The 23,967-nt window shown below is 50.4% G+C and overlaps 1 protein-coding gene across 6 annotated transcripts in view; it reads left to right on the top strand.

Annotated features, from left to right (window-relative positions):
- Positions 1–18,371, top strand: part of ILDR2 (immunoglobulin like domain containing receptor 2) — a 55,253-nt gene extending 36,882 nt beyond the window's left edge. For 3 of the 6 annotated variants that reach the window (XM_032862953.1, XM_032862950.1, XM_032862952.1), the window contains 6 exons: positions 946–1,092; positions 2,202–2,378; positions 10,276–10,389; positions 14,144–14,360; positions 15,543–16,221; positions 17,434–18,371. In XM_032862953.1, the coding sequence (XP_032718844.1) occupies positions 946–1,092; positions 2,202–2,378; positions 10,276–10,389; positions 14,144–14,360; positions 15,543–16,221; positions 17,434–17,469 (1,370 nt within the window). In that variant the 3' untranslated portion in view covers positions 17,470–18,371. The remainder of the gene's footprint in view (positions 1–945; positions 1,093–2,201; positions 2,379–10,275; positions 10,390–14,143; positions 14,361–15,542; positions 16,222–17,433) is intronic. The other 3 variants (XM_032862951.1, XM_032862954.1, XM_032862955.1) reach the window with 3 other exon arrangements.
- Positions 18,372–23,967: the final 5,596 nt, after the last annotated feature.

Genomic DNA, 23,967 nt, shown 5'->3' with positions numbered 1-23,967 from the left:
CCTCCAGTGGGAAGCTGGGTCTTATAGCCAAGTCCTGAAAGCATGACGTAAAGTCACTGGAGGGTCACACCATTTTTATGTAAGCCAGATGGAATTTGTTTCCTTTCTCGAATCTTGTGGACAAGCAAATGAACCAGAAGTTGTGTTCGGCCCCTGGCAGAGGTGTGAAAACAGCAGAAGTTAACAGCTGGTACAGTCGTCAGAGCCCGGAGCCATTGCAGCTGTGGGCCTGCTGGCTGTTTAGCACAGCCGGCCTGAGTGTGACCAAACCAAGCCACTCCTGGGGCATGGGGACAGCACATTGTCTCCCCGAGTCTTTGTCTCTAGTTTTCTCCCTGGTTTGTTCCACAGATAGAAGCAAAAGGCTTTGATCTCAGCCTTGATGCTGAGGACAGGAAAGGGGTTACAGGGGTGGTCAGCAGGGAGAGACCCGGACCACCTAAATATCTTGAGACTGTGTGACACAGAACTTTGTCTCAGGACTCATGTTTTTAGAGGTAAGAATAACTTGCCGACAAAAGGGCCATATTCACAGAACCCACCACTTCCTAGCTCAGCTACCAAGATTCCTCTCCCCAGCCAGGAGTCTTTCTGATCCTGTCCCATCCTTGTTCAGACACTACGGTGGATATGGTAAGCCCTTTGCCCAGGAAGGGGCCCCAAAACTCCGCCACCACTCCGTGCTGGTCATTACACTGTGCTCAGTAGGACCCTAGGGACCCTTCCTCCCTCTTCTCCATACCCGCACCGCATCAGGCCTACACTTCTCGCTCTCAGAGTTCCCCCTGAGCTGGGGGGGGGGGGCGCTCTGTGCCCTGTCATGATGCTTCCTTCCCCGGGACCCCCGGCCCCCACTACCCACTCCTCTGACAGGAGACAGCAAGGAGAGTCCCTGTCCGTGAGGCGGGCCGCCCCCAGCGTGGGTTTCTCTGTGCGTCCTTCCAGAGTGGGTGTTCGTCGGCCTGGTGATCCTGGGAGTCTTCCTCTTCTTCGTGCTGGTGGGGATCTGCTGGTGCCAGTGCTGCCCGCACAGCTGCTGCTGCTACATCCGCTGCCCTTGTTGTCCGGAGTCCTGCTGCTGCCCTCAGGCCTGTGAGTAAAGTGCCCGGCAGGGAGACAGAGCGACCGGAGGAGAGGTCATGTCTCCGTCAGAGAGCTGTGTGCCCCGACTTTCTTCTCCCCCTTTCCTTCTACCTCCGGAGCTGGTTGTTCCAGGCTCACGCCCCTGCCGGGAGCCCCCGGCTCCCTGAGCTGCCCGTCCCTGTTTGCCTCCTCACCTGCATGCAGTTCTCCTACTTCTTATGCACACCCGCCCCCGCATCTGCATTTCACACTGGCGCAGCCCACGGAGGGAAGGGCAGGTTCCCGATGGTCAGGCTGTGGGTCAGGCTTCTGCCCGCTCTTCACGCACTCAAGCTAGAGGAAATCTTCTCGGGTCGTGCCTCTCAAAGGCAGAGAACCCCGCTTTCTACAAGCAGAGCGAGCAGACGGCAGGCTCGGCGTACCACCCAGCCGGGGAGGAATCTTATTTATGCCCGGAGACAACGTGGCCCACCAAACCAGTCCTCATCTGGGGATGCACAGTTGTACCATAAGGGCCGAGCCCGTAGAGCCACTAAGCTGGGCGCCCCATGCCAGAAACCAGACACATCCTGAAGGGGAAAGACATACATGCATCTTCAGTGTCCTTAGGCATGAAGCAGCTTCCAGGAGGGGTCCGGTGATCTGCTCTGCCTTTGAGATCCCAGAGCAGAACCACGTGCGAGCTCCGTGCCTGCCCGGCCTCTCTAGAAGAGGCTTAGGATCCTCCCGGAAGTAGCCTCGGGTGGCCTGGCGCTAGGCTTCCTGCAGGGGGCCTGAGGCAGCCTACAGACCGCGTGGTGAAGGGTGGGCTGCTGCTGGCACTGGGGAGGCCGCCATGGCCGCTCCTAGGACCACTTACTGACTCCGTTGCCAGCTACTGAACCCTGTAATTCCTTATGTCATTGCCTTTTGGAGGAGCCGGAGGAGTCCAAGGGAGTGGGGGAGAGAGGTTCTGATGAATCCGTTCAGGCCTAAGAGAACACACGCACACGCACGTGTACACGCACGCACACACGTCCAGGAGCTCCCTTAAGCGCATCCTCAGGCAGTCTTGGTGTGAGGGTTGTGGAGGGTGGGACGATAATATAATCTCTTTTGCTCTTCATCTCCCTCCACAGTGTATGAAGCAGGGAAAGCAGCAAAGGCCGGGTACCCTCCCTCTGTCTCCGGTGTCCCCGGCCCTTACTCCATCCCCTCTGTCCCCCTGGGAGGAACCCCCCCAGCCGGCATGCTGATGGACAAGCCGCACCCGCCCCCCCTGGCACCAAGTGACTCCACGGGAGGCAGCCACAGTGGTAAATGTAGTTCCAGACCGCCCTGCCCCATGCTCCTCTCTGGCTTCTGCTCTGGTTCCTTACTGATGGGAACCGTCAGCTCGGTGATGCTTCTTTGGAAAATGACGGTCTCCATTCCAGAAATGGGATCCCTCCAGCTGTACCAGGTATCATCTGGAGTGCATGTCAGGCTTTCCAAGGACCGCAGGATTTCGCTGTCCCTGCTCCCTTCCCAAGCACCCCGATAACTGAAGTGATGAGGAAAAGAGGCAAGGTACCCCTTGAATGTTGACCATCCAGTTCATAAATAGTTATCTCATCCCTACCTAGTGTTCAGGACTGTCAAAGGCACTGTGAGGAACACTAAGAAGTATAGGACATGGTTTGTGTAGGAAGCACTATGGCCCAGCCAGGGAGAGAGAATGGATTTTTATTAGGACGATTGGATGCTGCAAAGAGTGTGGTGCTGGGCGTTCAAAGGAGAAGGAGCTGGAGCGGTTACAGAGGGTTCAGGAAAGAGGTGGGTTTGAGCTGGGCCTAGAGGAACACAAAGAAATAGGAGAACAGAGAGGGAGGTGCTAAGCACCCCCCAGGAAGGACACGTGGTAGGAGCCTGGAAATGGAAGAAAAGGAGGGGGGGTGTTGGACATTGGAAGGAAGTGGAAGGCTTTGATGGACCCTCACCCAGATTAGGGAAGGCCCTGAAACCCACCCAGGAGAGCCCAAGATTCGGTGCCATAAGTGAGCGGGAGCCACTGGAAGGTTCCTGAGTTCTTGGAAAGGTGACACGCCGACGAGGCGAGTGGCAGTGGAAGAGAGTGGGATCAGAGATACTGAGCTGAGATGAAAATGAAGCCATTCAGGGGCTGTGAGAGCAGTTGGGCCACGATAGAGGCCATGGGAATTGACATGAGTAGGTCAATCTGAGAGATACTTCAAAATGAGACTTTGGGAATGAAGGAAAGGGAGGCTTCAGATGAGCCCAGGCTGTCCAATGATGCGCATCATAGAGAGAATTAGGTAATGGGTAAGGAGAGCGTATTTGGGTGGAGATGCACCATGGTGTGTTAGGGCAGGATGAATTCGTGGTTATCGGCAAAGGCAGAGGGGTAGAGGGGCGGGGGGGCATTCAAATGGAGCTTCCGTGGAGACGCTTGAACAGGATTACAGAGTAGGAAGGTTAGACGTGCGTGAAGTATCTTTAGGAGATGACTGTTAAATTCCCAGGTGTGGATGAGCTAGTAGGGTTGGTAAAACAGGCAGCCCCCCCCCCCGGGAGCTATCTGGACTTTTCTGGTGGGAGCAGGGAAGAGTGTCTTACCCACTGAATGAACTGTCAGTGCTTGACCCTGGAAGGAGTGGATGTCAGTGAGTAATTGGTATTTGTGTTTTTTTCTCTCCCTGGAACAGTTGGTAGAATTCTGACATCGGAGCCTGAGAATGGGTCACAGACTGAGAAGTAAAAGTTAATGATCAAGGACACACAGGGAATTAGATACAGACAATACAGTTCATTTCCCCAACGGTGGAGAGGCCAGGGGACATTAATGGCACTTGTCTCATATATTCTTTGCAGCTTCCCCATTTTCCAGTCTTTTTATCTTTCCTTCCCACCAGAACCCATTCCCTCTTACTTTTTTTTTTAAACAGTCCTATAAGGAAATGATTCTTATTCATACGATGACAAATACTTCCTTTCTCCTGATTTCAACCTTTTTCTAGTTCCTGCTTGTTGCAGTTCAATCATTTTGGCCCCATCCTGCCATACTAACCAACTGCACCTAGAAGCGGCTTGGGGGTGCCTGGGTGACTCAGTCGGTTGAGCATCCGACTCTTGATTTCAGCTCAGGTCATGATCTTAGGCTGGTGACATCGAGCCCCATGCCGGGCTCCACACTCAGCAGGGTTGTGGGTCTCTGCTGGGGTCCCTCTACTTCTGCCCTTTCCCCCTGCATGCTCTCTCTCTCTCTCTCAAAATAAATAAATCTTTAAAAAAGAAGAAAGAGGTGGCTTGAAAAATAGGAACTTTTCTTATTTCGCATAGCAAGAAATCCCAAAGAAAGATGGCTCTGGGGTTGGTTGATGGATCAGTTCACGTGGCAACACTGAAGGACCTAGTTCTCTCCATCTTTTGTTCTGTGCTTCTGAGCTGGCTCCCCTCGTGATCCGATGATGACTGCCATAGTTCCAGGCACTAAATGCGTTCAGAGATGGAAAAACATATCCTTTTTCCTTGTGCTGCTTTTTTCAAGAGTGAGGATACCTCTTCCAGAAGCCCCTCCCCTTCCAACAGACATCTCCTAGCAATTTTATTGGCAAGAATTGTGTCTCGAATCCATTTCTATACCTGATTGGTTTGAACTAATCAAGACTCATCTCTTAGGCTGGAACACTATTCATCTTGGAAATGAACAAAATCAGGGTTCCGTTAGCAGGGAAAAGGGAAACTGCACAGCCGATGTTAGCCACAGCCGGTCTGGCCCAGGGTGTCATTATCTGGTTCGAGTCAGGAAGGAATTCTTCACGATCCCCCAATGGACACATTTCTGTACTCATGGTCCCATGGCCAGACTTACTGATGGCATTTGGCTATGTGTCCTTTAAGAAAAAGGTGGCTTAAGCCAATGTTTCATGTAGCTTATTTTTGAAAGAATGTTAGAGATGTTAGGAAATGCTGACTGAAAAGATGTAAATTTAGCCTATTTTATATTTATATGCTACTTTAATTTTAGGGATTTTAGGGTAATCATGTAGCAACAGTGGTTTTTTTTTCAGATTACATTTGTACACAACACCCCTTTGGACCCTCTCGGTAGTTGAAGAGGCAAGGTTACCAAATGGGAACGACAAGAGTCACCTTGATTCCTTTTCCTGACCTTCATTTGCGATCTCTGTTCCAACAGAAGAAGACCGTCTCCTGTCCTTCTCTGGATGCAGCCTCTTCCTCTTTGTCAAGGTTCTTTCTTTACGGAGCAGCCACACTCCATCCAGTCGGAAGATTGGCTCTCATCACCAGCCTTTCCTTTTCCCTGTCTCCATCCTAGCAGCATTCAAACCATGCTTAAATCTCTCCCATTAAGATATAACAATCTGCGAAACCCCCATAGTCCTCTGCTGTTACTTCCCTGTTCCTTTTCTCCTCTTCATAGCCCAGCTCCTTCAGCGTTTTGAGTAGTTCTTGTCTCCATTTCCTCTGCTTTTCACCAACTTCTCAGCTAACTTCCATCTGGCTATCACTTTCCCTACTCCAGACACCAGTGCTTGTGATGACTGTCCTACCGCTAAATTTAATGGATGCTTCTCAATTCTTACATCCCTTGACTTCTCAAAAGCATTTCCCTCCTATATCACTTAGTCATTTTCCCTACCTGTTTTGCTATTTGCTGGCTCTCCTTCCACTGCCCACACCCCACATGCTGGTGTTCCTGTTTTGTCCAAGGTCCTCTCCCTGGGAAATCTTGCCTATTCCAATGGCTCTGTCATCTTCTCCATGCTTATGTCTCCCAGTCACCATCTCCAGCTTCTCCTCTGCTCCCCAGTCCCATATATCAAATTGCTTTCTGGACATCTCACAGGCATTTCGAACCTAAACTCTAGGAAATGGAATTAATCTGCTGTTTTTAGACTTCAAATGAACTCCCACATTTCTTATTGTAGTGGATGGCACTACTGTCCACCTAGCAGCCCAAACTAGAAGCGGGGACCTCATCTTTATCTCTTCCTCACTTCCCTCATCTGATTTGTCACCAAGTCCTTCAGACTATACTCAAAATAACCTTGAATCCATTTACTTTACTCCGTCTCTATTATACTATCCTGGTCCTTTCTACCATCATCTCCCTCCTTGATTAATGTAATGCTCTCCTGCCTCAGCTTTCCACAGCTTCTCTTGCCTGGCTCTAAGTCATTTTCCCATCTACCTGGCCCCCACTCATCCTTCTTACAAAAGAATTGAGTAGGCAAGTAGGGTTTTGAAATGTCATTTTCAAAACTAATAAGGATGTGTGTCTATATATATGCCTACTGTATGTATACAGAGAATATGCAAATTTTAAGCATCACTTCTCCCACAACTGAGCTGCTCTCACCCTGGGGGTGGAATCTGGCAGCTGTTCCATCATCCATAAACAGCCTGACTTAGCTCATTAAGATAGGACAGGAAAAACAAGGCTATATCCATAGGTATCTGCCTTAGAGACATTTTTTTTTGCAAGTTTTATAAGTTAGATTTGGCTGTGAAGGAGAAATTAGCTGAAAAATAGTTAATTTCAATTAACTGGGTCAAAAATATCTGCGCAACTACTTAAACAATACACATTTTTGAAGTTATAGTTTGGCATCAAAAGAATAGCCCAGTATTCCCTCCCCAATAAAACCAAAGGTGCCAAGGCTAGTAAGTTAGAGGGGCCACACCAACCAGAGGACTTGGACTGGACAGAACTTGAGAAAGATAAATCATCCATCCGCCCTAAACTGAAACATCCCTGGGGCGGTGGGGGGGGGGATCATTTTCCAAAAAAGTGCTGGACTTCAGCCAGTAGTCAAGGACACATCTTATTAAAATATCACCATACATCAGAGTTCTCTGGTTTTCAGACAAATTATGAATCTAAAATCAAAACCAAAACCAACACCTTTTACTGGGAGAATTGCATAGCTTTTAGGCTACTGAAACCAAATGATGTTACCTCTAAAGTCTAAATATCCATGCTTTGCCTCTGTCCTTCTTAGCCAATGAGAGGGATTTAGATTTCTGAAGGCATTCGCTGGAGGGACTGAGAAGTCAAGGCTGAAAATGCCTCTTCTGCTGGAGTCCCTGTATAATGCCAGTGTTGAAAGGTGAACCTAAACCTTCATTCAAGGCTGTCAGTAGTTATTATAACTTCTCAGGGACATGATAACCTGCGCATACATAACCAAATCTGTCTCATAATGAGGATTATAATTTGTTAGAATGACACAGAAAACAATCTAAGCTTTGGTCCGAGTTGCAGTTAACTGAGAGGTGTCCAGCTGTCTCTGAGCGGTCGCGGTCTCTGATGACCACAGGACAGCTGGTCTACTGTTCTATAAAGCAAAACCCCCCTTCCACTCTGTCTCAGTGTGACTGAATGTTTTATCTTAGAAGCTTTACATCTTAAAAACACCCCAATAAAGCCATAGCTCAGGTAGAGCAGGCCTGTTCCCTGATGCCTATCAAATGCTAGTTTTCTCCTTTAAAAAATAACCATCAACAATAACAACAAAATTTGCCTATGCCTTGCTGCTCCCTCAAGCTTTCATTCAAGTCCTCTCCTTCCTGGTCAAAACCCTTCAGTAAAGCAACCACATGGCTACTTTGGTCTTACTTGTACTCCCTTGTTCTCGTAGTTTCTATTCCCGATTTCCATCCATCCATCCACCCATCCATCCATCCATCCATCCGCACATACACGTTTTGAGAGTCTACAGTGTGCCAGGCTCTGTGCTAAGTGCTGGGGATGCAGAGATAAACAGAGAGAACTGGTCCTTACCTTCAGGAAGCTGACAGGCTAGAGAGGGAAACTCTACTAAAAATACTATTTCCGAAGGAATCATGAACTTCACCACCGTCCCCAGACTGGCTCAGTTCAGCTCCAACAGACATTAACGCCTACTCAGCAGTGTCCTGGGCTTTACACTCATCTAGAATAAGAATTCTTCTCCTTCAAGAATCTTTGGGAAGATTGGACCTTTATACACAGAATTTGGGACAAACTAGAATATATTGAGAGTCATAATGAAAGTTCCAAGTAAATGATTTATAAGAGAGAAATGAGATGGAAAGAGAGAGAGGGGAAAGATAGAACTTTCTAGCTGTGAGAATCAGAGAAAGCTTTTTGGATGTGGTGCTATTTGAGCTGCCCCTAATAATTACAAAGAACTCAAAGTACTCTAGTGATTTGGTCTTTGTTGTCTTTTTTTTTTATTATTATTTTTTCCTATATTTGTCTTTTTTACGATGAGAAGGGTTGAGAAGTATTAGCTGCATTTGATAGATGTGAAAACTGGGTCCTGGATAGGTCATCATTTACTTGAGGTCCCTCAATGAACCAGAGATGTACCCACGAACGCCAGGCTCCCCACCTTCCGAGCCCTGTGTTTCATCCATCAGACCTCACTGCCTCTGAACAGACATAGCACTTCCGTGGGATAATTGCCTTTTAATTGAACTGTCTGTACAACTCTGTAAACGCCTCTGCAGAGCTGGAAGGCTGTGCAGCTTGATAAATAAAATCATTCCTACTAATAATTGCTTTGGCCTAAGGATTACGGCTCCAACCTCCAGGAGAAGGTGCTCCTGAAAAGAGTGTGCAGAGATTCACTAATTTTTTTTTTTTAAGAAATCCCACAAGTGGAGGTGAATAGGAAGGGCCCAGAATGTTCTCATAGAGAACATCAGTGCACCTGCAAATGGGTGTGGGGGCGTTCTCTCGGTCTTCAAAGCCAGGGCTGTGAGGAGAGCGCTGAGCAGTACAGTATTTTAATCCTCCGTGTGCGTCGTTTGTGCACACGTGGGACTTTGTCCACAGCCAGGGTCACGTGACCAGAGAGCAGCATGCGGAGGCTCTTCTGGAGGCACACGTGGCCATATGGTTTCTTTATGGTATTTGCCCTACGGTGGGAGAAGAGCGCTTTGGGAGTTGGGTTACTTGCTTCCATCCCGTTGTGTAGTCCTGACTGGCCAGAAGACAGGACCGATAGGCCTGTGCCCCTGATCACACCACCCAGGACACACCTACGAGCATTTCCTACTCTGGGCCTTCTTGTCTTCCTCTTGGGTAGCTCCCTCCTGCCTCCGCTTCTGGGCTCCCGAGTTTCAGTCAGGTTACGTAGGTCTAGCCCCTGTGCTGCCCATTATTCTCGAGCAGGGCATGAAACTCTCTGAGCCAAAGTTTTCTCGACCATAAACTGAGGCTATCAGCAAATTTGTTAGGGGTTGTGAGGAGCAAATGTCCCTGCAGAGCATTAGGGCAGTACCTAGCACACTGAGAGCTCAATGCATGCTGTCTCTTACCACTGGCATGTTGGGTCCTTCTCTCTGTTTCTCGTATTTGTGAAGATTTGACTTGCCTGTGTCTGATCACCCTTGGGGCTGGTATTGGACTTGACGGATACTAAGTGATGTGGGGCTTAAACAGCCTTTGTTCCTGACAGTATGAGTGATGGGAGCGTAGGAGATGGTATTCTCTCTCGTGCTTTTATCTTGTTCTTTACTGAGCCCCCCCCCCAAAATAACGCCTGCTTCTGACCACACAGCAGCAGGTGGAATTAATCGTGTCTGGAGTATGGTATTCCCTCTCCTGAAAGGAAAACGTCAAAGAAATAAAGTGGAACCAGAGTTAGCAATCCATGTATTTTTGCCCCTCATTTTCGTTTTGCACAAACGCTTCTTGTAGTCTATCATCCTGGCTCGTATGCACCACCTGTGAGGGGATTTTTGCACTATCCCCCGTGAAACCAGAGGCATTCAGGCCACCCTCGTCAAGGTCCCCGATGTTTGGGTGTCTGTTTTATTTACACGTTCTCCCACCAAGCGAAGACGTGACCCGCAGATGCTACAGCATGATCTATGTCCTCCGTCCAGAAGATCTGTCTCCCCCCCGCCCCCGAGCTTTAAGTGGAGCTAAGGAGGTCAGAAAGTAGGAAGCAGAAGTTAACAAATGACCCCGAATCTACTGTGAGGGAACTTGGTGGTGCACTGCTGTTCTTCCATTCCAGGGCCACCATCTGATAAAAGGGATCTCGGTCACGGTTCCATAAGTATAAATATAGCTGATTATTTCTGGCGATTTCAAAAAGAGTTGTCATAAGCAGGAACTGCGGGTTTTACTTGGTAAAGTAAAGAGAGGCCACCTCCGGCTCTTCTCAGCTCCCCTTCCTGTCCTTTTCTCCACAGTTCGCAAAGGTTACCGGATTCAGGCTGACAAAGAGAGAGACTCCATGAAGGTCCTGTACTACGTCGAGAAGGAGCTGGCTCAGTTTGATCCAGCCAGAAGGATGAGAGGCAGATGTGAGCACGTGATCTGGGCTTCGCAGCTAAAGGGGGTTTGGGGATTCCCAAACGTGGGCAGCCCTGAGCTCTTGGGGCTTAGGACTAGCAGGCGTGCTGGCGATGTCCTGAAGAGAGCAGCTCTGAGGGCACAGAAGGGAGAAAAAGGGCTCCTGGGGTGAAGGGCAGAGCAGTCGTTCCCACCTTGCGTCGTGCTGTTTCTCTCCATGGGGCAGTCCGCTTTGCTGGGCCCAGGCAGTGCTGGGGTTACGGATGTTTTCTTCAAAGGGTCATTCCCTTCTATTCAAAATAATGACTAAAGATGTGAGTTTTTCCCCCAACATGAAAACCCCTACCATTGAGCAACGGTCCAGCTGCCAACTTGCTACACGGAGGCCTCCAAGCAGCGGAAGGACAAGTCTACCAGCAGAAAATGAGGCTGTGTTCCTCTGAGATGCCCAACGGCAGAGACTGAGGGCTAGGAAAGAGGCTGCCCCTCTTATCAAAAGAACTTTCCAGTTCCTGAGCTTGTAGGTGGCAGGACCCCAGCCTTCACTCACAAGCCGTCGGACACTCCGCAGCGGACACGGCTGAGTGCTGGGGTGGACTCCAGATTACCTCGGTGACGAGAGACGGCTCAGGGCAGGTCTGACATGGACGGGCAGATTATTGGAGGGTGCTGGCTGGCATGGTGGTGAGGTCACTGCCTCTCTCTCTCTCTCTTTGAACCCTCCTCGCCTTGGAAGCGAGGAGAGACTTGATGGAACTGTTGGGGAAACAGTCCCAGACTAGAGGCGCTGTATTCAGATTAAGGACAACATATTCCTCCCAGTTTGCAAAGCTAAATTCATCCTGTCTGAGCTGCCTTCCTTGCTCATCCTCCCACCGGCCTGCCTATAAAAAGACCATCTCCAGATTGGAATGTCAGGAATGCAGATGTCACTGCACTTGACAAGTTAGTTGTAATGTGTTGTCATGGAGCCCTGGGAGGGGACCGAGACAGCGATCCAGGAGAAGAAGCCTGGGGAGGAAATCTGTGAATCTCTCAGCTCAGGGAAAGAGTTAAAACCTGAGGTTGAAACTGAAGAATGGAGCCTGATTTAGGTGACGTCACCAGTCTACCTGGATTGAAATGGTCTCCAGGGACTGGCTGGTCAGAAGGTAATGACATCTGAACACCCAAGGGGACCTTAGTGGTGGCCGAGGTCCGTCTGCACAGTGTACAGATGAGGAAACAGAAACCCAGAGGGCTGACGTGACTGACGGGACCGGGATTAGAACACAGCTCTTCTGATCCCCAGTCCTGTGCTCTTTACACAAGACGTTTTTGAGCCGACTGATGGCTCCGTGGCTGTAGCGGCTGTTTCTGTTCAGAGATCACAGCCTTCTACCTCCTAGGACTTTCTAGTATGTTGGAACAGAAGAAACTGAGGTGGTTGACTCCACCTCCTTCATTTTACAGAGTAAGAAAGGAAGCAGAGAGGGAAAAGACCCAGTGTTGGCACCTCGGTACCCATGCCACAACTGGAACCAAGATCTGGAACCCGCAGGTTGACGGTCCCATAATTGCATAGAGGTGAAGTGGGAGTACAGCTCACTTGACTTTGCCAGGCTCTCTTTCTGAAGAGCAGACTAAACCCTGGGACAGATCATGGACATGGGACAGTCTTGAAGATCTCATTGTAAACCAGATCTCATGGTTTCAGGTTGTGACGAGATTCTGTAAGAATGGGGAATGTCAGGTTCGGGAATTTGCTAACCAGTAAGACCCTCACTTTCCTTGCCCCTGGTAAGTAGGGGATTGCACTTGGGCTATTTTTAGTCCAGAACCCCAGCATGGTGATCTTGCAGACGACACCTCCCAGGGCCAATAGGTTCCATCTCCTGTTCTTGGAAAGCTTGTCCTGGAACAGAGTCAGGCTGGTTCCCTTACATGTTGTCTGTGGCTCTTTTCACACTGCAGTGGCCGAGTCGAATAATCGTAACAGTGTGGCTTGCAAAGACTAAAATATTTAATATCTGGCCCTGTACAGAGAAAGTTTGCCTATCCTGTTCTAGAGTTACATTATTAGGTGTTTGTGAAGCAGGGACGTTGACGTTTACATTCAATGTGGCAGAAATGTTAGAACGGCACACAGCCTAGACAGTCCGTCGCTATGAACGGTGAAGCTGAGACGGCCCTCAGGATGTGGAGAAATGGAAAAGATCCATTGTTCCCTGAAGTTTAAGGAAAGTTCGGAGGCAACAATGGGATGTTTCAATAGTTTCACTTGAGGCATTTTAAAGTTCTCTTCTGTACTGCTCCCAGGAGATTAGAATTCACTGGGATCGTGAGAAAAGGAAGGTTCTAGATTTTATTAATCAGTAGCATCTGAGCTCTTTTCCTTTCAAATGGGGACTCACTAGTCTATTCTCCTCAGGAGGAGGAAAAGGTTTAAAAATTATAATTCAAAACCAACTGATTACATGACCAAAATGATTGGCATTCTCAGTAAGCCCAGACCCTGATAAAACAGGACCAGGAGGCTGTGTTTATGCAACAGGGGGAGGGAGGGGAGGCCCTTCCTTTCCTCTGTGGGTGGGAGTGCTCCTCCGAGAACTCTCGGGGCTAGGGAAGAGAAGTAGAGGGGAACCTGAGACACAGATTTGCGCTGCCCACATCCTATCTTGGCTTACCTTCTACTCAACAGCCAAGCCTTATACTTTATAAATGTTGATTCTGATAATATTTTGAAGTTCTGACCAAAGGATTTTAGAAAACAAATGGATCCAATTGCATTACAAATAGATTCACTAGATGTGTTTTTAAGTAAAATGATATTCAACCCATTTCAAAGTTCTGTAAACAAATGTTTTGTTTTTTTTTATTGGTTCCCCCCCCCCTTTCTTTCTAGACTGTGATTCTTGTCTTGTTCACAAGTGCTTTTGCAAAATGCTACTTAGGCCGCTTTGTAGGAAATGAGAAAACTGTGACCACAACCCCCTTCTTGGTAGGAGGAGTACAAGTGGGGGCCAGCAGGCTGTGAGTGCAGCCGCCCCTCTTCTCTTCCCATACCTCGACTCGGCTGTCCTAGCCACCCATGGCCATGCACACGTGGAATATTCGTTAGGGAGGCAAAGAAGTCTTTGTGGGCCCTGGAAGTGAACTTGGTACCAATTGGGAAGGATAGTCCACGTTCCTGGATGAGCGTCCAGAAAGGGGATGATTGGACACTAGGTGTGCAGTCCCCTTGCCCCTGTGGACTGTGCTCTGGGGCGAAGGGCACAGCTGAAGGAAGCTGGAGTGGGGTTCCTCGAAAGCATGGGGCCGCACTGGTTTTGAAGGCCCATACTGGGACACGGCCACCAGTGAGGAAGATTTTGTGACCTGTGGGTTCTCTCTCATTTTGTCCCTTTTGGCTCAAGATGCCCGGGATCATCGTAGCTTTCACAGAATTCTACAAGAAGAAAAACACTGGAACAAGGATGATGACACCTTAGGAGGAAACCAGCTGCAAAGAGCCCAAGTTCTGGGAAACGTGCCTTAGGTGGAACAGTAACAATTATTTTCCTATTTTAAGAACAGAGCATGTAGGAAGCCTCCCTCTCTATAAGCCAGTGGGCTTCTGGACGGAGCCCGTTCCTGCTGAGCTAAGAACACAGACACTGTTAGTTCAGGTTACAACTAAAGCAGAACAGGATTGAAGCCTTCGGGAGGCAGTTTCCCCAGAGCCGTTAACAGAGCTCCCTTCCTAATACGTAGAAAGCTCAGTCATGCCTGGTTTTGTCCCTGCAGATAACAACACCATCTCCGAGCTCAGCTCCCTGCATGAGGACGACAGCAATTTCCGCCAGGCCTACCACCAGATGAGAAGCAAGCAGTTCCCGGTGTCCGGGGACTTGGAGAGCAATCCTGACTACTGGTCCGGGGTCGTGGGAGGCAGCAGCGGGGCCAGCCGGGGGCCCTCGGCCATGGAGTATAACAAGGAGGATCGGGAGAGCTTCAGGTACAGGTGAAGGTGGCCGCACCAGGCTGCAGCTGTGGGGCCGGGGGTGAAGGGGCTGGAGCTGGCAGACAGGCGTGGCTCTGAGACAGCTGTTTTCTGAGAGCATCACTGTCTCCTGTTCTAGGTTGTCCTGCCACAGCTCTCTTTGGGCTGTTGAACATCCCCTTCTCATGTTTATTAAGCAAAGGGACACCTGTGACACCATGTGCAATCATAGCCAAGTCCCTTTGAAATGGGGACTCTGTGCTCCTTAATGAACCTTATTAACATTTCCTTGCCTTTCTCATAATATTTTATCCTACATCCTCTAAAAATTCCCATCCATCATCTCCCCCATTTTTAAGAGATTTATTTATTTGAGAGAGAGCGCGCAAGTCGGGAGAAGGGGCAGGAGAGGTTCTTCAAGCGGACTCCCAGCATCAGCTCAATTTCACAGTCCATGAGGTCCTGACCTGAGCCAAAACCGAGAGGCAGGTGCTTTACCCACCGAGCCACCCAGGTGCCCCTCCACCATTTTTGATCATCGTTATGTGAAAGGTGAAATACCAGACGTTACACTGATTGAGTCTCGTGACTCTAAAAGGTGGGGACTGTTGTCCCGTTTTAAGATGGGGAAACCGAAAAGTACAGACGTTCCCTAGAGTCACCTGGCCGGTGGTGTGGGAGGCCAAGATGTGCTCCCCGTTTCGTATGGCTGCTCCCCACTGAACAGCACGGTCACCGCACCTGGCCTTTATCTTGAAGCACAGTAGACACTGCCTTTCTCTCACCAACTGCGGGTAACTCGCAGGGATACGTCGGCCTCGGGGCCCTGAGGCAGGAGGAGGCTTCTCTGCATCACCGAGTATTGCAGGGTCACCCTGGGTCGCCGGCCACGCCGGTCACGACGGCCACGCCAGGCCCCCGGCTTCGAGGCTGGGAGAAGGGAGGCCTGTGCTGGTCAACCACAAGTCAGACTCACCACCACCAGGCCCCGCTGTGTGCCTCGGCACCGTCTGAATCACAAAGGAGTTCTACCCACACCAGCCCGTCTTGGTCCTTAGCACGAGTTCCAGAGAGAGCCCCGGGGGCCCCGCTTCGCGGCGGTGCCCACCCCCGACCGCGCAGCCAGCCCGGGGCACCCCGCTCTGCCCCGCCCGGCCCCGCGCGCCCGCCTCGGCGGCTAACCGCCCCCCGCTCTGCCCGCAGCCAGCAGCGCTCCAAGTCCGAGATGCTGTCGCGGAAGAACTTCGCCGCCGGCGTGCCCGCCGTGTCCATGGACGAGCTGGCCGCCTTCGCCGACTCCTACGCCGCGCGCTCCCGCCGGGCCGACGGCGACAGCCACGAGGCGCGCGGCGGCGGCCGCTTCGAGCGCTCGGAGGCGCGCGCGCTGGGCGGCTTCTACCCCGACGGCTCGCCCGACGAGTACTACGGGCCGCGCGGCCGCAGCCGGGAGCCCCTGGGCGACGCGGGCCGCGCCTGGGCGCCCAGCCCCCCGCGCCGGCGGCCGGACGACGCGCCGCTGCCGCGCCTGGTGAGCCGCACGCCGGGCACCGCGCCCAAGTACGAGCACGGGCCGCGCGCCGGGGCGCTGGAGCGCCAGGCGCGGCCCGAGGGCGCCAGCCGCGGCGGCAGCCTGGAGACGCCGTCCCGGCTGAGCGCGCAGCTCGGCCGCCGCAGCGCCTCCTACTACGCCTGGTCGCCGCCCTCCACCTACAAGGCGGCCGCGCCGCAGGACGACGACGACGACGACGACGACTCCGCCGACGACCCGCTGCCGCCCTACAGCGAGCGCGAGCTGAGCCGCGGCCCGTCCTACCGCGGCCGCGACCTGCCCTACCACAGCAACTCGGAGAAGAAGCGCAAGAAGGAGCCCGCCAAGAAGACGGTGGGGCCCAGCCCGGCGCCTCCCGCGCAGGGGGGTTCGGGCCGGGGCGGCGGGGCCGGGGGGGGGGCGGGGGCCGGGGAGGGGAGCGCGGCGGCTCGGGGGCCCGCCCGGCCCGGCCTGGCACCAGCCGCAGGCAGTGAGCGGAGGCCCTGGCCGGGGGCGAGAAGCAGAAGGAGCAGGTGCTTCGTGGAGAGTCTCGGCCGCGAGCCCAGCCCTGAGAAGCAGGTAGCCTCGGGCATGCGGGGCCTCGTGACCGCCGCAGACATCTGGGAGGACGCCTGAGCTCTGGCGCAGAACGTTCTAGGCGTGCCTCTTGCGCCTTCCTCCCCAGCTCCCGCTTGCGGGAGGGTTTGTGACTGGCGTAAATTCCCAGAGCGCTCAGGTCCCAGAGGAGTTCAGCGGCTACCGCTGTGTCTGAAGGACAGCTCGCTCCCCTCCCCTGACGCTGTGCTGAAGGTAGACTGTGAACTGTGCCCCGGGCAGGTGAGGGAGACCTTTCGGCCGCTGCCCAGTTAACCGTCTCTTCTGTAACTGGCCTTATGGAGCTTTGATTGCTGTCTCTGTAAATGCCAAGAGCAGCCCAGTCCGTCCCTCAGCCCCCAGGTGTGAGCTCCGCGGCTCAGAGAAACGCGGGGGGACAGTCGCAGATGTCCACTCTGGCTGCCAAAGTGCCTCTCCCCACCGTGCCTTGGCGGCCGCTCTGCGAGCCCGAGTGCTTGTGCTCCCTCCTCAGTTACCCTGCCTCTTCCACCATTTTGATTTTCATACTTCAAGAGGGTCGTTTTCTTTAGCACGTAGTATGGGGAGAGAAGACAAATGGAAAAAAGGTATTGACTCCTCTAAAACAGATCTCTTTTGTTCTCTAAAGAGAACAATGACATGACCGTGAAGTACCATGAGCAGGGAGTGAACTTCCGGGTCATGCCGGGTTCGTTTGCTCCGTCCACACTGGCCATGAATGTTGTGGCTAGCCCTAGAGGGCTGGGAAGTCATTCTGTGGCCGTGGAACTAAGTTCTGTCAGATGTATGTTGGCTTCAGCACCAACTGAGGCTTCGGGACCGTAACCACAAGCCTAACGAGATGCCCGGAGTCAGTCTGTGCCAGATTCTGGACAGGGTGTGGACTCTGCCCGGGGAACCATCTGTTATGTTGTGTTGGGTTTCTTTAACCGTTGCGTGGTTTCACATTGTGCCCTTTCTGCTCTTTTCCAGAGTGACTTTCCAACCAGGATGTCCCTTGTGGTCTGATGTTTCTTTTGAAGACACTTCTCTGGGTGACTAGAAATCAGAAGCAGACCACTGGGACAAGACACAAACCTAAGAGCCAGCAGGCCCGGGACCTTCTCTGGCCACCACCTCAGAAGATTTGCTGATCTTTGCTTTGGCAAGGGATGGGGGGGCAGCCTTTAAGGAAGGCTGATTCCAAACCTCAGCGTACATCCAACTAGCATGTGAAATTCAAGAAGATGACTGTGTGTGAGAACATTCCCACACATGGAGTGTCTTACCCACTGAGTTCATCCTGCCTGATGTTCTTCCGTAGCTGAACCAGGATTCCTTTTCCAGTTCTGAAAGGGAGTTAGCTCTGGACTGCTGATCTCTAGAAACTGCCTCGTCCTCCAGTATGTTCTTCTATGCCTCCTGTGCTGTGCTTAGAGACAGAAAAACATTACTACTATTAGAAGAAGATCTTGTACTGACAACAGAAGATAGCTTTAGGCAAAATATACCTTTTATCCCCATCTCCTCCCAGTCATGAGGCAATGACTATTGTTACACTAAAATCAGAGGCCCCTTGGTGAGCTCAGTGACAGTGACCTGCAGGACAATCACAGAAGTGACTTCAATTTGCTGTTTTGAATGACAGCTCTTGAGTGGCTAGAACAAGACAAAAGAGAGTATCCCTTTTTGAAAAGCAGTGTAAGTGCTATTTCTTTTCCATTCTGAGAACTTAAACTGCTTTTTCTCTTTCCGCTGTGCACAGTGACATCCGAGTCGTGGACGTTAAGGGCTCTCCTCGTCCTCCCTTCTCCTGGACTTTCCACATGTTGGTGCCACCCACAGAGCCCCACTTCCCTCTGCACTCTGATTAAATTGTCATCAGGTGCCTTTTGAAAAATGCTTAAAATACATGAAAGAGAGGAGGAAGGAAAAAAGAAGGAGAAAACAATTATGCAAAATAGAGAATGACAAAAAAATTTAAGAGGAAAAGAATCTATGATCTCACTCTACTTTGAACGTGGGCCATTTTCCCCACAAATTCAGATCCCAGTCTTCTCTGGTTTTATACTTCATTCGCCATGAGTTGTTCCTGCCGTCCCAGCTCTGTCATTCCAGGACCCCAGGGATGGGTGGAACGTGCGTCCCTTCGCCTCACCAGGCTGCTGCTCCAGATGCGTTGGGAAACGAGGGATCTTGTTCTCTCAGGAAGGAGCACTTCCTGGTCCCACCCTGGCCTAAGTGATAGATTTTGCCTAAATCCCAAAGCTAGATATTTCCGGATTTTGCAGTTTGTACAGATTGCAAGAAATGGCCACACTTTCTTCCCTTCTCAGCAAGAGGTGCGGTCCGTTTCTCCACCCGTCCAATCTGGGATGGGCCAAGTGATTTGATTTGGCCAGTGGCCCAAAACAAATGTAACACAAACAGAGTCCTGAAAAATTCTTGTGCATGGGGCCTATTTTCTCTTGCAATCGCCACGAGGTAAACAAGCCTGGGCTGTCCTGCCACATGATGAGAACAGGCCCAGTACCCCGTCCATCCCATCTGACAGCCTGTCGAGTCTCAGCTGATTGCAAACAGCTGTGCGAGCCATCAAGCCCGATGGGACAACGGCCTAGCTGAGCCCAGCCCAAATTCTTTCCGACCCAAGGCATGAGAAGTGCGTGCACCCTTCAAATGTTCATTTCTCTTCAAGGACAAGCTGTTTCTCTTTGTCTCGGTGTTCGTCCCTTAATCCCCGACTCCATCTAACCCCTTAGGTGTCTCACAGTCTCCACTTTCTTTGGCAAACATCTGCCAAAGCTTTTCACCCTGCACCATTATGGTGGGACACATGGTTGGATCAAAAATCACTGGGAGACAATGATGCTTGGCCTCCCAGCAGTGGTCAACTTTCTGTCTTCGAGTCCACGGGCAACCTCTGAAGGTTTCTTCTTCAGCATCTTCTTGGTCTTGTCCAGAGCCACCTACCGGAGCTGGGCCCTAGTCTCAGGGCACCATTCCACTGGGATCTTTATTTCGCGGCCTGTCCAAAACAGTCCTACATGTGCAAGGAAATAAAGAAGTGGCTGGTGAAGGTCGGGAGGATGAGTTGCTATCCTTGCCTGGAGGAGACCTGGCCTACCAAAGGACTTTGTGGTGGCTTTGGCCTGAGAGGAACCAGGGACAGCTCAGCCCAGTGCTGGCACTTTCAAGGGCAGGAAGACGCGTGCCATAACCTGGTGCTGAGTGTTAGACTTGCTGGTGTCCCCGGCCTCTGAGAGCCTAGGTCCCATCTGTTTGGGCCCCACATCAGATGGGAAAGATGACTAAACATCATCATTTCTTAGTCACCAGCTTTGGATTCCAACTTGTTCAGGCAATCCTGGAGAATATTGGGTAGCTGCAGAGCTATTATCTCTTCAACTGAGCACTGTGTCAGGCTTCTCTCCACCAAAGAGCCCCATAGCACCAGCTGCAGAGACCAGACCTATTGCTTTTGTTAGCCGAGGGCATGTAGGATTTTGGAGATGGTTCGGGGAGTCATAGAGAAAGAATTACTAAAATTGGAAACCTGCAATTCCAAAGAACAAAACTATAGACCATGCAATAGGAGAACACGAAGACAACAGGCTCCTGAAATAACCTGGGGAGATCGGACCAGGTTGTCCCCTGTAGGGCTGCATAAATCCCTGAAACTTGCAGAGAGATAGAGAGAGAGAGTGAGCGCGCACTATTGTTCCTGGGTATGAGGATAGAGACAAGAACTGGCTGGGCAAGTAAAGGCAAAGCTGGCCATCCTCGGCACCCCGGCTTTTCCCAGTGGGTCCTTTATTTTCTTCCCTGAATAGTGTTTCCCACAGAGGAAGGGCTTATAAATATTACCTTCCTTCCTAGCTTTTACTGGGGGTACAGAATGTCTTGCATAAGACGCGATCTCTGTCCATTGGGACCCTGCAGTTGAATAGCGGAAATAAGACATGCCCAAGAAAGAAGTAGGAGATTTTATGCACATAATGTGAAATATTGCTATGGATAACAACAAACCCAGAGAATTAAAGTTTTTAAATTTAAATGGGTATATTTTGATATTTAAATGTTGTGTGTGTTTGTCTATCCATTGTGTTTAAAGATAAGCTCAATGTTCTGAAAAGCCAGTCTTAAAAAAAGATCTGACTGGAAGAGATGGATTAGGATGGGGAGCAGTACGAGGCAGAGGGCCCGGAGGGATGATGCCGGAGCTGCTGTGTGCCTGTGAGTCACAGCTGAGTCAGGGATGTGTTGGAGAAGGGGGTGTGGACGCAGGTGGCAAGAGGTGTCCCCTAGAACAGCTTCCTTTAGGCCATGCATAGGTTCACTAGGAAGCTGGGGACGTTTTCCCCGGACCTGAGGGTACGTGTCAGCCGATCCTCCCAGGCTCGCTCCCGGGGAACTCGGCATCTGCTTTTCCGGGGGCTCAGTTCTGCCGCTGCGAGTGCTGCTGGCGACCCTCCCCAACGCAGAGAAAGTCTGGCAGAGATAACGGGCCTCTCGTCTCCCTTCACATCATCCTCACTGGGCACCTGGGGGCCCTGCCCCTCTAGCCCGAGGCAGTCCATGCGGAAAACACCTAGCCCTGTCTGTAAGTATTTCTAAATACTCTGAAAGACAGCACACAGGTGACCTGACTAGGTTACTTGATGACCTTCGGAGGCTGACGTATTAGATATTGTTGATCCATCCCTTCTCTTTATAGATGGAGAAATAAACCAGCATTGCCATTAGTGAAGTTGCAAATCTAATTAGGCCTTTGGATTCCAAGCCTATAGATCTCTTCTGCTGGACCAGTGTTTCCCCAAATTTCCTAACCATACAAATTCCGCGATTGCTGTTAAAAATAATACTGCTGGGCCCCACCCACCCTGGAGATTGATTAGGTGGGTCTGGAGTGAATATGGGTTCTTTTAAAAAATATTTCAGAAGAGCCCTGTGATCAGATGCATTTGGGGAATGCAGCACTAGATGGGTCATACCTGTGGTGTGCCCCGAGCAGCTGGTCCTCAGGCTTCCGGGGGCTCGGGGGATGTCCGCAGAGGTTCTCTTACTCCCCCGGGGCTAGCAGTGGTGCAGCGCCCAGCAGTCTGGCTACCACGGTAGTGACTGGCTCACCAGGGTCCAGAGGTAGGAGAACTGTGAGGCAGAGAGAAAGGAAGACTGGAAATACCCCCCAGGAGCCAGTTCTAGATGTTTCTAATCCTAGAATAATGATCTATTGTGACAATCTCAGATCTGACAACAGGAATTACAGGTAATTTTCTCATTTCCTTGATGTCATTCTGAGCAAAACTTAGATCATGAGTAGAAAGAAAAGAGACCACTGGGGAAATGGCAAATCATTTTTTGAAGTGTTCAAAAATATTTTGAAGTTGATCAGCCTGGCTGGTCGACTCCCACCTCCACCTTAACGACCCAAGCGGGGCGGGCAGGAATAAGAAAATCTACATCATATACCCTCCTTCCAACATCAGATTTAGATACTGCCAAAATCTCGCTAGAGTTCAAAATTTGATTTATAGGATGTGGAGACCCAAATTCACCAAAATAGGGCCTCAGGTACTTAAAGTCCCGGAGGAAAAAAGTGCCTGTTTTTTTCCTGCTAGGGTCCTACCTCCTCGTCACCCGGGAGGCTGGTCCGCGGAGCTGACAGGAGAGGCATTTACCATCAGAGTGGAACAGACAATGTTGAGCTGCTTAAAGCAGCATCCTGAGTTCTGGCCCTGCCTGAGGGCGATAAGTTCAATATGGACAGCATTTGTGTTGTTTTCATGGTGCATTACTGTTTACAGAGCACTTCCACAGGCATTATATCCTTTGATCCTAACACCCTCCTGCGACCGCGGCAAGGGGGATGCTGTGGCCTCCTCATCGAGAAAAGCTGAGCGATTTGCCGATAGTCCAAAGGTCTTTAAAGTTGTACAGCCAGGCCCTCTGCCTGTCTAGGGTTCTTCCCCCACGACTGCTGCCACACCCACGGGACTGGTACCCCGCTGATCCGCCCCTGGAGCAGACAGCCCTGGACCCTAAGCTCAGTCACACGCCCACCAGCGCCTCCAGGCGGTGAACTTGGCCAGCCTAGCACCACTCCAACGGAGCTCTGCGTGGGAGCCAGCCCCCCTCAAGGATGGTTTCTTTTTCACTAGCTGTGCTGCGAGGGGAAAAGGCTTTGACAACAAGCTGCTTCAGTTCCCTTTCTGAGGAAGCATTTCTGAGCCAAACTACAAACTCATCTAGACTCGGGATGCCGGGGTTCAGGGTAACCTGCTACGAAGTGAACCATCTGGCACCTTCAGTGCATGTAGGGATTAGACACTCTCCAGTGAGAACCTTCCCTTTGGGAACACACAAGAGGGGAACAGAAGGAGCAACAAAGGGGTCAGAAATCTGTGTCACGAGAGTCACCTGCCCAGTTACTTGTGCCTTGTCTGTGGCATCAAAACTAAAATGTTGTATCACTCTTGCCCATGATTTTTTTTTCAGTGTCAGATAAAGTGAATTTGCTTGTCATGTTGTAATCTAAATAAAGTATTTCACCTACATTTGTTATCAAGAACTCATAATTAACATGGCGATGTTTAATCGTGATCTGATATTAAATGACCTCAGCGGGAAAAAAAAATCACACAGGACTGCCTCTGGTTGTTTTAAGTACTGTAACAGAGAGTTAAATACCGTGGGATTGCAGGAGACCCTAAGTAGTTTTCACAGACTTTCATAAGCTGCGGCCTGGCTGGGTTTCTGTTGCCACACTCACTACTTTCCACACAGTAACATTCGGAGAACATGAGGAGTAGGAAGGGTGGTGGACAATGTGATGGGACCTAGCTCATTCCAAGAAGGGCACAAGTATTTGCTTGCTAGAAACAGCACTTCGGGAAAGGAGGGAAGAAAGCTGTGGGAGGATATTTTAAGTTCCGAAGAGATCTGAAAAATTCTACAGCATCATAATTCAGAGAAGGCCACTTAAAACCTTTGTTAGCAAAAGAAGAGATAAGTACTTCAGGGATGTACTCCTTTCTTACTAGCCAGGCCCTATCAAGGGAATCTTATATTTTAGAGTCCAACTGGAATACAAAGCCTGTCCACTTGCTTGAAACATCTGGACTCAGTTCTCTTAGTAGTGAACTTAAAAATGTTCATGTGTAGATTTAACTTAAAGATAGACTCCAAAACAGTATAACTCTGATTACTTCCCTTTGACTTGCTGCTATTTCGTCCCTTGTTTTAATTTTATCTTGCTTTTTCAGCTTTATAAAATACTGTGCTTAGAAAAATAAAATATCAATTTATAAAGTGTTTAGAATCACCTACCTGTTTTTCCTACACATCTCTTCTTTCTGCATTTCAGGTCATCTTTTGACATCTTTTCCCCTCTTCCTGAAGGAAGTTTTCTCTAGTGTGTTTCTTGGTAGGATACTCTATCCATTTTTGTTTATCTAAAACAGTCTTTACATCATTCTTGTTTTTGAAAGATAATTTGACTGAGTAGACAATTTTATTTATTTTTTA

Source organism: Lontra canadensis, unplaced genomic scaffold (genome assembly GCF_010015895.1).
Source record: "Lontra canadensis isolate GAN:19392208 unplaced genomic scaffold, GSC_riverotter_1.0 scaffold24, whole genome shotgun sequence".
NCBI lineage: Eukaryota > Metazoa > Chordata > Mammalia > Carnivora > Mustelidae > Lontra > Lontra canadensis.
Note: the sequence above shows the minus strand (reverse complement) of the source record. Positions and strands in the feature narration are given on the sequence as shown.